Source organism: Triticum urartu, chromosome 3 (assembly GCF_003073215.2).
Source record: "Triticum urartu cultivar G1812 chromosome 3, Tu2.1, whole genome shotgun sequence".
Taxonomy (NCBI): domain Eukaryota; kingdom Viridiplantae; phylum Streptophyta; class Magnoliopsida; order Poales; family Poaceae; genus Triticum; species Triticum urartu.
In genome coordinates this window covers 551,859,528-551,873,881 of record NC_053024.1, presented here as the reverse complement: position 1 = coordinate 551,873,881, position 14,354 = coordinate 551,859,528, and the positions used below count along the sequence as shown (strand labels likewise).

Below are 14,354 nucleotides of genomic sequence, written 5' to 3'. Positions count from 1 at the left end.
CGGGGCTGCAATGGAGCTTCAGCGGACATTGTCGGTGCTGCCATGAGGCTACAATGAAGTTTTTGCCGGATGCCATCAGCGTTGTGATGAACTTGCGCTCGCTAGGTGCTGCCGTGGCGTTGCTACGATCGAATGGCCAACGGATCGGACGGCAGGTTAGGCGGAGGAAATCATCCGGTTTATTTGTAGCAGCCGCCGAGAACATAAGAAATAGGCAGACTAATCTCAGATTGCTACGATCTCAACTGAACTAACTACACACTCTCAAGTTAATCTACGGTCAGCATACTAAATTCTACGAGTCTTAGCTGCTTTCTCCAATATATCAGCAATGACAGAAGGACATGTCCTTTTCAGGGACTCGTACCCTTTACTTGCCATCATACCAACCATTCTATTTGAAGAGTTGATGAATCCAATGCATGCATCTTTGAGCTTGCTGCAATGATGCTGATCGGCTAAAGCTAAGGTGGTCGCAACAGTCCCGGTATGAAGAACCTCACAAAGTTTGATCTCGCACATGTACTTCATCCTTTCCATGGCGTACCTATCTGCGGCCACCAGCAAATGCCTAACCATTTCTTCATACTCATCGTCATCCAGGTAATCCAATGGAGGCAACGAATCAGTGTAGATGAAGTGAAGCAGTCCTCTGAAAACAGCGGGCTGCATGTCTTCGACGGTTATGCTGCGGCTACTCTCATCCCTCATCGGGCCGTAGAACTTCACCCTGAAGACCGGCGACCGCATTGCGAGGATGATCTTATGGGCTGGGAAAACCTCCTCCTTGACCTTGAAAGACACATCAGATCCCTCCGTAGCCTCCAGCAAGCTGCTAAGGTTATCAACCAATTCGGACGGCGGCGCCTGGGCCTCAAAGTTAACCTTGACATCAGCCTCTTGTGCGTCCTTCAACTCGATGACGGCAAGATTGCACTCGAGGATAAGGGTGTCCTCCAGAACGTACGGCCGCAGCTCCGTCCTCCTCATGAAATGGGTGTAGCCCCAGCAGCGCTCATAGTCATCAGCGGAGTTAAACACCAGCGGCTGGTACTGGCTGGGGATCGGCCACGTGAAAGGTGGCGGCGGCCAGACCTGGTCGACCACCCTCAGATGGTAGAGCGCCCTCGCCTCTGCGTTCTCGGTCCTGAGCTCGAGGAAGACTGAAACGTAGTCCTTGCTGTCCTCGGTGAGGCCGTCGGGGTAGAAGTAGACGCACCAGTCGTGGCCGCCGACGCGGAAGGTGGTGGACCGGATGGACTTGCCGACGCCGAGGCCCCTGCACAGGCTGTAGCCGTCGATCTTGAACAGGTGCGTGCCCTGCGCGGTCTCCGGGGCGCAGGCCGACGCCGACATCGTCCGTGGTGGGATCCGGGATGCCGACATCGTTCGACTGGCGCAGCGGGGAAGGAGAACGGGGACGAGGCGATTCGGGAGGAGGGGAACGGCGGCGCGGCGAGGCGATTCAAGAGTTGTTTTGTTTTGTTTGAGCTGTTACGATTTGACGATTCGTGTGGGGCTTCTGCTTTGTACTTGGAGGGCTCTTGTACTTATTATTGTGCGTGGCTGTTTCCGATTCGGGCACAACAGTCCGTCTTTGTTCCGCGCCTTTTCCGGTCAGATTTGAACATCTACAGTAGCTGTTTTCAGTTTCCTCTCCGTTCTGCAATTCCTAGTGTTCATCCGTAACTGGGAAACAACGGCGAGTACACGGAGTGGCATCATAAACAAAAAAAGCAGCATTCTCAAAAAAGAGAGAGCGCAATACTCAGCATCGGCCGATCGATGGGGTGCCCAGATCGGTCACCTTCTCCATTGTTGATCCTGCACCATGTGACCGTCTGATTTGTCAGATTCCTTTGTTCCTTCCCCCATACAAACGGAAAAGAGAGAGAGAGAGAGAGAGAGAGGAGCCGTGCCCTAGCTCATAGGCTCGCGGGCCTCGCCCCTCCCCTCTCCAGGACCATCAGTGCGCCGCACTCCGCCTTGTCGTCGACGGCTCCTTGTTTGTTAGACATGTTTTTACTTCTACTCTACCTGTTTTCTAGGTTTCCCCCTAGTTTTATTATTTCGGATGTAATAGACGACTCCTTGTTTATGATGAAATAAAGTGTTGCTTTTCCCTTAAAAAAGAAATTGCCTCCATAGCACCAAAAGTTGTTCTTGAGAAAAAAGTCAAAACATACCCATGTGGGATCTAGTTTCGAAGAACTCGCCACAAATAATCTAATGATAAAAACAAATCTGAATTCCAACAGTCAAATTAAAAGTTACATGGGCTAATGATGAAAACGGATCTGAGTTCAACGGTCAAATTAAAAGTTACATGGGCTAGTGTACCAGAGACAGGGATCATACCCATGCAGGTGCGACGCAGCTTCAGTGCCGTAAAGGCACCTGCCTTTGGGTCCCTGACATGTGGGTTAGCCACTTGTTGGGCCCACATGTACGCACAAAGCCAGGTGCCTTAAGGCACCGAAGCGCAGTCCATGCCGGTGCCCTCATTCCTTTTATGAAAAGGTGTGGCTAGGTCTCAGTCGACTGAGATTTAACAAGTCTCGGTCAAGTGACATAACATGCAAGAGAGATAAAGAAAAATTGAAAAAAAAATAGCATGGATCTCAATGTAAAACTTATGAATATAGCATCAACTAAGAATTAACAAAGTCTTAGTCGATTGAGACTTAGCAAAACTGTTTATGAAAAGCCTGCTCCATCACGCGCAGGCACTGGTGGCTAGAGGGTCCTTTGCAAGGACCCAAAAAGTGAAACCGAAGGAAGTACGTAACTTGTTATCCTACTAAACGTGCCAATTTGTGAACGGTACATACATATGTTAGATGTGTTGGTAACTTGAATTATACCGAGTAAATCGCAACCATCAGAATGGAACTCGGTAATGCTGAACATGTCGAATAATGCAGCAAATCCATTTCATTTCATAAACTTTGTTTTGAAGAGCAACATCATGATGCACCAAATGGATTTGAAAACCCAGGGTACTATTTCCACTATACCTTTCAGTATTGAACAACAAAATCAATGTAATTGGGGGCAAAAGCATGAAATGATACAAGATACACAGGGGAAAAAAATGATTTACACTCTACTGGGAGACCTATACTTCTGTAAATATAATTGAAGGCCGGTCCATCTTCTTGCCCAGGCCTTGTGGTATGTTACAACATGGTGGCGGGTACAATGCGCGCTAGGCAATGCCTCTGTTGGGACAATGTATCAGCCTCTACAATTGCTGTATACAAGCATCCTCGAGATGTGGCGTTCACTCTAATTAGTTTTTGCTCGTTTCCATACAATAACTGTACCATCTGAATCGGATGAGGCGAGCAAATTTTCCCCGTGATTCCAGGCTACTCCCATTACTGGAGAGCCGTGTCCCTTCAGGGATGTAAATGGCTTCATCAATACCTCAACTTGTAACCAAATTTTAAGATGCAAAAAGTATAGGGACACTAAGCATACCTGCAGTTTATTTACACATGAATTCTTTGGCCGAGCCAAATCATAGAAGTAAACATTCGAATCTCCACTGCCAGTAACTTCATAGTCAGAAGAAAATACAAGTCAGCTACATTTATTTATTTAATTTTCAAAAGTTCAGGAATGCATTTGTCTTATAGGCGGTAGACAAAAGGGTTGCGACTGGTGAATGGCAGATGGTGTATTTATTCTTGGAAAAGCAAGCACACTCAGTTGCCAAAGATATCCATCACAGGTTATTAATTTGTTTCAAAAGTTCAACTCAACAGTCTAAAAAAGTAGTGTAACAAAGTTTGATCAGGAAAACTTGGCATTAAGTGGCAATTGTGATCGCCTTGATACTTCACTGGACTAAACTATGACTCGGCATTCATAGCGATTAATGAAATAGTTAAGCAAAAGTTGAGGGCAGGCAATACAAAAGTGCAGTAGCAATTCGGTGCAAACCGCTTAAGTTTCAGCTAACCAGAGCCAACAACTATGGTTTCTCGGAAAAAAGCAACTACAAACAGTTCCAACTCACCTATGAATTCCCCTTTCTCAAGGGAAAGAAGTGGACAGAAAGAAGCACGGATATTCTGCACTGGTGAAGCCAATTTTAGAGAGCATATGAGAGTCAAGTATCCATGGGAATTTGTTGCAATGCTGAAATGCCAATAACAGAATACTGGTGAGATAAAAGTGGAAGCCACAACAGGATGGACTGTAATAAAGTACACACCTGAAGAAATACAGGTTTCCATCTTGAGCACAAGAGAGAAGTACTGGACAACGTGCTACGAGAGAGAAGGTACGGTACTGGATGGTTGTAATGGAAGATTTGCTCTTACAACTCTTGTTCTTATGAGTTCTAGATAAAGACCCTGTGTGAGAGTTCACACTAATAGTGTATATGTAACCCTGCACATTTCAAGCACCAATTCAAAACTATGAAATTTAAATTCCACATTAATATTTAGCAAATCAAATTATTTGATACCTGCGCATCACCAGCAAAAATAAGCTGACCAGTGTGGTCGATATCCAACGCTGTAACCGCATTGTCACAGGTGAGTTTGCTGATTACTCTCCCAGTACTAAAATTAATTGCCTAGATTGGAAAGAAAATTGGATCACACGGCCATTAAAGCAATTGATGGAAATGTTTCTGATTACAAAGGTTGATGTGATTTAAAATTATTTAACGGACAACAGGTACATCATTTTCACTGATAAATACCAGAACAGACAAACATCATTTTTCTTATTATTGCACAACAGAAAATTGATCAGAGGACCAGCCAACAAGCAACATATGCAAAAGCATACTATTGTATATAGATTGTAAGAGCGACAGGGCAGGAAGTTTACATTGATTTCCCTGTTTGCATTGCCAACTAACAGCAAATTATTGTTCACCTGCAATAAAGTGTTTGAAAGGAACCACCAGTAAATATATGATACGAGAGATAATTTATGTTGGTTATTGTAAAAGGAATAGTGACTTATTAGCACTGCAGATGCAGGCAAAAAGCATTGGTGAAAGGAATAGGAAAAAGTAACAATCATACTTTTCTGCTAAGTTTGGACTTACGGGATGAAAGCAGATGCATAGCTGGGAAGAAACTCCATATACGACTCTGATACAAGTGCCTTTAGAGATCTCCCACACTCTCACAGTTTTATCCATGGAGCATGAAGCTATGTACTGGTTATTAGATGAAAAATCAAAATCTGTAATGCCGTTAGAATAATAATAAACTCAAGATACGGGAATAGACAGGAAAGTACAGCTTGAATTGATCATGCTTCGCTTACATTCACAAAGTACATACAATATCATATCTTTTCGAGTCTTGCACTACCATTTTAGCTATCGCAAGCCCAAATTCATTTAGTTATAGTATTACTTCTGTGCATAATGATTCTATATGCTCAGCACTAGGGTTTGTCCTCTTGACCAGAGCGGAATGTATTATTTATAACAGGAAACCACAATTAATGAATCAGTATGTTTGCTAAATGTGACAGCAGTAGAACCAAAAGCTTTGGGCATGCATAGCAAGCCTTCATTAACTTGCATGAGAACTACAAAGTTATTTTGTAATATTACATGGCCTAAGTAAGTAGTTCTTGGTTACTGAGCCCATAAACACCAGGAGATGGCACGACACAAGGGACATGGTCCTATGCAGATTTTATGCACATAGGAATGTATGCTACTAGGTGGAGATCTCAGTTTTCTTAGCCCTTGAAACCAAATAATTTGTTGAAAGTAAAAGTGAAGGTAGATATACAAAAAAAAGATAGTTTTACAAATACGATTAAGTGGTCTAACCTGTGATATCTTTTGAATGTCCTGTTAATTTTTGAAGAACAGAGGGTGGCTCAGAAACCTGGCAAACCGTCAAACTGCCATCGGATGAACCATAAGCAAGCAGATCTGAATTCGTGCGGCCAAATTGCAATACGGTAACTGCCAAGGGTAAAATCGATACTATTCAATTAGCTCATAGGAGAATACTTCATCATTGACACAGAAGACACTGTCTAGCATGACTACGAGCAAATAACCTGATGCTTTGCAATTGTCAAAGATGCAATGCATTCCAACAAACGAGTACGCAGGTTCGGCGAATCTGACATGGCGCTCAGGTTCACTCTGCTTTGAGCTGACACTCATGGTGCGGCTTAACTTACCGCTGTTACTTCTGAGGTCCTGCGGCAAAGAAGTACATCAGACTTCACGGCAACATGTGTACACACACTTCTTCAGGAACAGAACAAGCTTCATGGGAAAAGCTAGAAGAACAAACCCTGATAGAACTCCAGCTGTCTGCTTCAGAAAATGTAGTAGGGCTAGCAAACCACCTCCCACTGGTCAACCAGAAAGCCGAGGATGTTAGATTTCACCCTTCACATCAGACTTCATGCTTAAACGATTGGGCTTGAGAAGAAACTAGCGGACAAGCATAAGCAGTACTTCGAATTTACATTAATTACAGCACCGTACACAAGCTTAGCAACATTTTGATCTCGTTTCGTCTAAGGTAGGGGCGTGTCAGGCGACTGAAGCTCAGAGCAATCAGAGGCGTCACCTGTTGCTGGGCGTGCTGTGGGCGCTGCTTGAGGCGGCTTCGATACGGCGGAGGAGGAAGTTCCGGTAGGCGACGTAGCCCTTGCCGTTGCACCGCCACTCCTGCAGCATCCCCATGGCAATCCATCCAATCATACATTGTCCCCAGCGCATGAAAACGAACATGATGCCAATGGCAGGAGGAGGGATCTAAGGGCGGGTACCATGCGGTGGTTGAGCGCGGAGGAGGACTTGCGGCGGAGGAGGAGGCGGCGGAGGGCGGCGTAGTCGGGGTCGGGGCGGGAGGTTGAGGAGGAGGAGGTCGGGGGCTGGAGGACGCAGCTGAGGAAGTCGGGGTCCGTGGGCCGGGAGGGGGCGGAGCACGGCGACGCCGGGGCGGGGGCGGAGGCGGAGGCGGTGGCCGTAGAGTCGTCCGCCATTTCCGCGGCCGCGTGCGTGCGTGCGCGCCGGCGAGCTGGCGCGCGCGACGGGGAGAGATCAGGGAAAGGGGCGCTTTGGATCTCGGGCGGGCGTACGGGGCCTGAGCTGGCAAAGTGTTTTTTTTTCACTTGTTTTTCCTATTTTTCTTGTCCGTGAGCACAACGGAGTTGGAGTGTCCGGCTCGTGCTTCTGTTCAAAGTCTAAGGGGATGTTTGGTTCCATGAACTTTTTTTTTGTATTGAGACTAGAAAAAGTGCTTAGCAAACCAAACAGGAGAGACTTTTTTAGGACTTTTTGTTAAAAGTCCTTAGAAACACCTTTTTGAGAGTCTTTTCCAAAAAGTCCTAGAACTAGAAAAAGTCTTAGAACTAGAGAACCAAACACACCTAAATCTGGCTTGTCTCCCGGGAGACTTGCGGCGTATTTGCTTGGGAATTGAAAATCGTGCATATTTGAAGCATTTTGGGACTTAACCAAGTCTCGGTCAAGTAATATAGTATGTAGAAAGAAAAAAGAAAAACTGAAAAAAATGTACGAATCTCCATGCAAAATTAAAGGAATATAACATCGAGACATAACGAAGTCTAAGTCGACTAAGACTTAACAAAACTGTTTCGAGAAACTTTTCCGACCTGATAGCGCAATTTTTAAATTAATGCGAATGGACTATCATGCTTGCCTCTTTCCTCCTCCACAAGAAACTACTCTCAGCGAACTAGGGTTTCTCCACCTCCCGTCCGTGCCGCCACCGGGCCACCTCGCCTCCCATGGCCTTTGGGCCGTGGAGGTGCAGAAGACCCCGACACCTCGCTAACAGGAGGGGTCTCGCTCTCGTTCTTGTTTGCTTCAGCGTCTTGGTTGTGACTGTACGGTGACGGCGATGTCCCCTAGTAGAAATAATGTCTCACATGTTCGATTTTCATTCTGATGGTGCGTCTAACTTCATTGGAGGACATGTGGTGGTGTGTCTTCATCGGATCTCACGGGATTCGATCGGTGCTAGTATTTAGTAGATCTGTTCGGATCCATCTTCATTCATCTTCGGGTGTGTGTCTATAGGGTCCTTTCGATCTACGCTTCTCTTTATCGACGGCGGATATTGTGTTGGTGCTGTCGTGGTTTTGTCACGGCAGATGTCCTAGTGTGAGGACTTAGTTATGGGGCCATCGCAACGTAGTTAGTTTAAAGGGGTTAAAGCGGGACAAAGGACGCAAGGAGTTTTATACTGGTTCGGCCCCTTGCGGTGAAGGTAAAAACCTAATCCAGTTGTGATGGAATTGCTAGGGTTTCGAAGACCAGGGAGCGAATACGCTTTGCATGGCTCTCGATCTGTTGTCTTTTTTTTCCTCCCTAAACTGTCGTCGGGTCGTCCCTTTATATACACAGGTTGACGCCCGACGGTTTACAGAATCTCGGCCAGCTCATAATCATGTCCAGCTCGGTTTCTACCATTTCTTATCTTACAATACAAGTTATACATCTTATGGCGGTTTACATCTATAGGCCCTAATCCGCCTTTGGGCCTTGGGCCTTCTTGTTAAACCTCCTTCATAAAGTGCCTTGCCTTTGTGGGCTTCAATAGGAATAACTCACCATAAGTATAATCCGGCCCCTCCTGGGCGGTTTATACTTAATAGTTATATCCCCAACATTAGGTCCCAAATTGATTTGAACTGGTTCATGTCAATTTTCAGTATTTAGAAAAATTCCTTATTTCAACACCTGTTGAAAAACCTTGTAAACCGTCGTGACGTCATCTCCGAGACCATAATAATTCGTCGTGACGTCATCTGCCATTAGCTTTACACCGATCCCAAATCTTTTAGTGTATCTTCTTTAATGAATTTCCGAAAATCGAGGCGTCTGCATGTCTATAGATCCGTTTTTTGATCTCCTCAATTCTCGTGTGTGTCGCTTATCCCTTCACCTTATAAATAGGGCCGGGGGTCATTTTCACTTTTCCCCTCATGCCTCTCAGCCTCATTGTCTTCCTCGCGTCGCCCCAGCACCTCAAGCTCCGCCGGCGCCGTCGAACTTCGCCTCTGCATCAACTTTGGACGTTGCATCACCCTGAACGTACCAGAGAATCGCGGCGCCTCTCCGTTGTTCCTTCAGCACCAGTAAGCCTCCCTTTCCTCCACCGTAGATCCAGTTCTAGGGTTTGAACGTTCCTCGGTGTTCGTCGGCGCTCATCACTGCGCTATAGTTCCCTTGATTGAAACCTCAATATTCAACCTGTATAGCAATGGCCATAGTTCTTTTTCATCAGTACATCTTGTTTAAGCAAAAAACTTCAATCTGAATCCAATCTGAACCTTAATCCACTGCTTCGGCATCCATGTTTGAGGTTTGAATATATTTTCATTTCCCGACCTGTGATAGATCCAAAATTATAGTGCCAACTTGTGAAACATGTTTTTCCTTTACTTAGTTACTTCATATATGTACCTTTCATACCAATATAGGCGGTTTAACCTTTAGAAAATGATAACCTGCCAGGTACCATTAGTCCCCTCATAAACCGCCAATCGCTTTATCATTGTAATTCTGATAGCATCAACCTCCGGTTTAACAATTTTGCATGCTTGAACACCTTTCGTCCCTTAACCTGCAACGGTTTATGCTTGTTGAAAGATCGTGGATGTCGCCTAGAGGGGGGGTGAATAGGCGCTTTAAAATAATTACGGTTTAGGCTTAAACAAATGCGGAATAAAACTAGCGTTTAATTTGTCAAGCACAAAACCTAAAACAAGTAGGCTCACCTATGTGCACCAACAACTTATGCTAAGTAATATAAACAACTATGTGATAGCAATATATATAACATGAAACACTATGGCTATCACAAAGTAAAGTGCATAAGTAAAGGGCTCGGGTAAGAGATAACCGAGACGTGCGGAGACGACGATGTATCCCGAAGTTCACACCCTTGCGGATGCTAATCTCCGTTTGGAGCGGTGTGGAGGCACAATGCTCCCCAAGAAGCCACTAGGGCCACCGTAATCTCCTCACGCCCTCGCACAATGCAAGAGGCCGTGATGCCACTAAGGGACCCTTGAGGGCTGTCACCGAACCCGTACAAATGGCAACCCTAGGGGGCGGTCACCAAAACCGTACACTTTGGAAACCCTTGGGGCGGTCACCGGTACCCGTCAAATTGCTCAGGGCGATCTCCACAACCTAATTGGAGACCCCGACGCTTGCCCAGAGCTTTACACTACAATGATTGAGCTCTGAACACCACCAACCGTTTAGGGCGCCCAACCACCCAAGAGGAACAAGCTCAATGGTACCAAGCACCCAAGAGTAATAAGCTTCTCAACTTGTAACTTCCACGTATCATCGTGGAGAACTCAAAATGATGCACCAAATGCAATGGCAAGGGCACACGGTGTGCCCAAGTCCTTCTCTCTCAAATCCCACCGAAGCAACTACTGCTAGGGAGGAAAATGAGATCTAGATCCAAGGGGTTCCCCTTACATAGAGGAGAAAGTGATTGGTGGAAATGTGGATCTAGATCTCCTCTCTCTTTTCCCTCAAAAACTAGCAAGAATCCATGGAGGGATTGAGAGTTAGCAAGCTCGAAGAAGGTCAACAATGGGGGAAGAAAACGAGCTCAAAGGATAAGGTTCAATGGGGAAGAAGACCCCCTTTTATAGGACCTCCCGAATCCAACCATTATGTGCTCAGGTCGTGCACAAGCGGTACTACCGCTTGGAGGAGCGGTACTAGCGCTTAGCATGGCCAAAATAGCCCAACGAGAGAGAGAAACACGAGTTGTAGTTCTGCTAGAGAGATAGTACCGCTCTGGGGAGAGGTAGTACCTCTTATCACTCATAAGCGGTACTACCGCTCGGGTGGAGAGGTAGTACCGCTTACCGCTTATAAGAGGTACTACCGCGAAACCCGACACGAAAAGACGCATCCCCAGAAGCAGCGGTAGTACGCGTGGCATAGGGCCGCGGTACTGCCGCTTACAAGTGGTACTACCGCTCTAGGGAGCAGTACTACCGCTTGAGGCTCTCAGGAACACAACAGAGAAAACAGAGGATGCAATAAAGCCTGAACTGCCACAACTTCTACATAAGACCTCCGAATTGAGAAAACTTAAGCTTGTTGGAAACAAGACGACGAGTAGCATCAAAACAGCGAGGGGAGGTATGCCTAACAAATGGAGGAAAGAAACCTCCAACCGAGAAGAACCGTCATAACCTCCAACATCGAAAACATCATAGAAGATGAAAGTGAACTCCGTTTTCGATGAACTCGAGCAAGTGAACTCCGTTTTCGATGAACTCGAGCTTGTCATCAAGATGACCATAAGCTCCAAAACTCACAAAGAGAACCAAATAAGAACCAAGAAAGATGATGCAAGGATGCAATGGTTTGAGCTCTCTACGAACGATACGGTCAAGCTACTCATCATCGAGCCCCCCTTGATAGTACGGCAATCGATCCTATAACCTGGTCTCCTAACTACCACCATGAGACCGAAAAAACAAAAAACCTATCAAGGGAAAACCTTTGGCTTGCACATGGGCCACTTGAGCTAGATGATGACGATCTTGACTCCCTCAAGTTGGACCACCTTTCTTGATTGTGTTGGCTCGATGAAGACTAGTTGATTGCTCCCCATACTCCACTATGGGTGAGCCACTCTTCCGCACATCTTCATAAATCCATTGTTACCACAATGGACGGCAAGCTTCAAGAATTTGATCTCTTCATGATGCTCCACTTGAACTTGCACACCGCAACCTAATCCCACAAAGAACTCTCACGAAGACCATGGGTTAGTACACAAAGCGTAATTGACAATGCTTACCATACCATGGGATCACTTGATCCCTCTCGGTACATCTTCTACGCTTTGTGGGTTGATCAACTTGATTCACTCTTTGACTTAGTCTTGATCAACCTTTCACAAGACCAATCTTTAGGTAATTCCTTGAATAGCACCTTGGTTGACACAAACTCTCCTTGAAACCAACACATGTATTCCAAGAAAAGCCTATGGACAAAACCTTCAAATATAACTCAAGGCAACCATTAGTCCATAGAGATTGTCATCAATTACCAAAACCACACATGGGGGCACCGCATGTCCTTTCACTTGTCAACCATGAATCTTAAACCGGCACAAACCTTCCTTCGGGTTGTCCAATAAATGGCCAAGTCTTTTTATGCTTGTAACTGGGTTCCATCCCGGATTATGGAAGAAGATCTAAACGGATGTGTTATAACTGGCGCTTTACCGAAACAGAGTGAAATCCATTGGAGGGCTGCCGGTCTAGAAAGTCCTCCTGAGCCCAAGGATGGCGAAATAGTTGTGTTTGTTGATCATCTGAGCCGTGGTTTTAAACCTCCCAGATCAAAAAAATTCCATGATGTGCTTGCTAGCTTCCAAATCCACCCTCAAGATATTGGACCTAACTCTATGTCCAATATTTGTAACTTTCAAGTGTTTTGCGAGGCTTATCTGCAAGAAGAGCCGACCATTGAACTGTTCAGAGACTTTTCTATTTAAACCGCCGTACTGAATTTACAGATGGTCCTAATACTGAACTTGGCAGCGTTTCAATTCAAAAAAGGAAAGACGCCAGCTTCCCTCACACCAAGCATCACAGTCACCCTAAGGATTGGAATCAGACTTGGTTCTATTGCAAAGATACGTCCCCACATAACGAGGATCCTCTGACGGGTTATCGTGCTCACCGGCTTACCAATACACACCCATTTCCCCAAAGGCTGACTGCAAAGGAACGGGCCAAATATGCACCACAGCTTGCAAAGCTCAGAGCCTTTGTGGCTAATGGTTTAACAGGGATTGACTTTGTTCGTTGCTGGATATCTTGGGGTATTTTCCCTTTAAGTCGTCGCCCTGGTTTAATGTGCGAGTACACAGGGGATTTGAAAGACCCTCAACGGCACACCGACATTCAGTTAACTGATGCTGAAATCACTGAAGCTGTCAAAAAGATACTAGATGAATCGGTGGCTGTCTGCAGCAAAACAGGGCTAAGTCCCTTCTGCGTTTCAAATAAACCACCAGTTGTAAGAATTGCCTAGCTCCTATTTGAACCTGACATTCTTAACCCTTCCTTATAACCTTTGTCAATCTTTTAACAGGGTGACGACCCCTTTTGGAAGAAGAAGGCTCAGGATAAACCGGCCAAGACCCCTCGACCCAAGACAAAGGTCATCAAAAAGCCTGCCAAGAAGAAAACAACTCAGTCCGTGATACATCTCCAACGTATCTATAATTTTTTATTGCTCCATGCTATATTATCTACTATTTTGGACATTATTGGGCTTTATTATCCACTTTTTATTGGAAATATGCCCTAGAGGCAATAATAAAATGGTTATTATTATATTTCTTTGTTCATGATAATTGTCTATTATTCATGCTATAATTGTGTTATCCGGAAATCGTAATACATGTGTGAATACATAGACCACAGCACGTCTCTAGTGAGCCTCTAGTTGACTAGCTTGTTGATCAAAAGATAGTCATGGTTTCCTGACTATGGACATTAGATGTCATTGATAACGGGATCACATCATTAGGAGAATGATGTGATGGACAAGACCCAATCCTAAGCATAGCTCAAAGATCGTGTAGTTCATTTGCTATAGCTTTTCCGAATGTCAAGTATCATTTCCTTAAACCATGAGATTGTGCAACTCCCGGATACCGTAGGAGTGCTTTGGGTGTGCCAAACGTCACAACGTAACTAGGTGACTATAAAGGTACACTACGGGTATCTCCGAAAGTGTCTGTTGGGTTGGCACGAATCGAGACTGGGATTTGTCACTCCGTATGACGGAGAGGTATCTCTGGGCCCACTCGGTAATGCATCATCGTAATGAGCTCAATGTGACCAAGTGGTTGTTCACGGGATCATGCATTACGGTACGAGTAAAGTGACTTGCCGGTAACAAGATTGAACGAGGTATTGGGATACCGACGATCGGGTCTCGGGCAAGTAACGTACCGATTGACAAAGGGAATTGTATATGGGATTGATCGAATCCTCGACATCGTGGTTAATCCGATGAGATCATCGAGGAGCATGTGGAAGCCAACATGGGTATCCAGATCCCACTGTTGGTTATTGACCAGATAGTCGTCTCGGTCATGTCTGCGTGTCTCCCGAACCCGTAGGGTCTACACACTTAAGGTTCGGTGACGCTAGGGTTGTTGAGATATTAGTATACGGTAACCCGAAAGTTGTTCGGAGTCCCGGATGAGATCCCGGACGTCACGAGGAGTTCCGGAATGGTCCAAGCTGAAGATTTATATATAGGAAGTCAAGTTTCGGCCATCGGGAAAGTTTCGGGGGTAATCGGTATT

The 14,354-nt window shown here is 45.5% G+C and overlaps 2 protein-coding genes across 8 annotated transcripts; both read right to left on the bottom strand.

Annotated features, from left to right (window-relative positions):
* Positions 1 to 288: 288 nt before the first annotated feature.
* Positions 289 to 1,561, bottom strand: LOC125548687 (BTB/POZ and MATH domain-containing protein 1-like). Its single transcript, XM_048712243.1, has one exon. It carries the CDS (start codon positions 1,384 to 1,386, stop codon positions 289 to 291), a length of 1,098 nt encoding a protein of 365 aa, XP_048568200.1. The 5' UTR covers positions 1,387 to 1,561.
* A 1,355-nt stretch (positions 1,562 to 2,916) lies between these two features.
* Positions 2,917 to 7,107, bottom strand: LOC125544945 (WD repeat-containing protein 13). 7 transcript variants are annotated; one of them, XR_007299853.1, is made up of 12 exons: positions 6,781 to 7,107; positions 6,579 to 6,679; positions 6,297 to 6,357; positions 6,055 to 6,199; positions 5,819 to 5,956; positions 5,075 to 5,214; positions 4,852 to 4,899; positions 4,481 to 4,591; positions 4,301 to 4,401; positions 4,025 to 4,084; positions 3,484 to 3,560; positions 2,917 to 3,399 (listed from the first exon to the last, which is right to left on the bottom strand). XR_007299853.1 is itself a non-coding variant. In XM_048708745.1 (12 exons), exons 1-12 carry the CDS (start codon positions 6,994 to 6,996, stop codon positions 3,289 to 3,291), a joined length of 1,371 nt encoding a protein of 456 aa, XP_048564702.1. In that variant the 5' UTR covers positions 6,997 to 7,106; the 3' UTR covers positions 2,917 to 3,288. The 7 variants fall into 7 exon arrangements, 6 of the variants coding, with proteins under 6 accessions (XP_048564702.1, XP_048564699.1, XP_048564703.1 ...); XM_048708745.1 differs by having other exon boundaries at positions 4,025 to 4,146; positions 6,781 to 7,106; XM_048708742.1 differs by having other exon boundaries at positions 4,025 to 4,146; positions 4,223 to 4,401; positions 6,781 to 7,103.
* Positions 7,108 to 14,354: the final 7,247 nt, after the last annotated feature.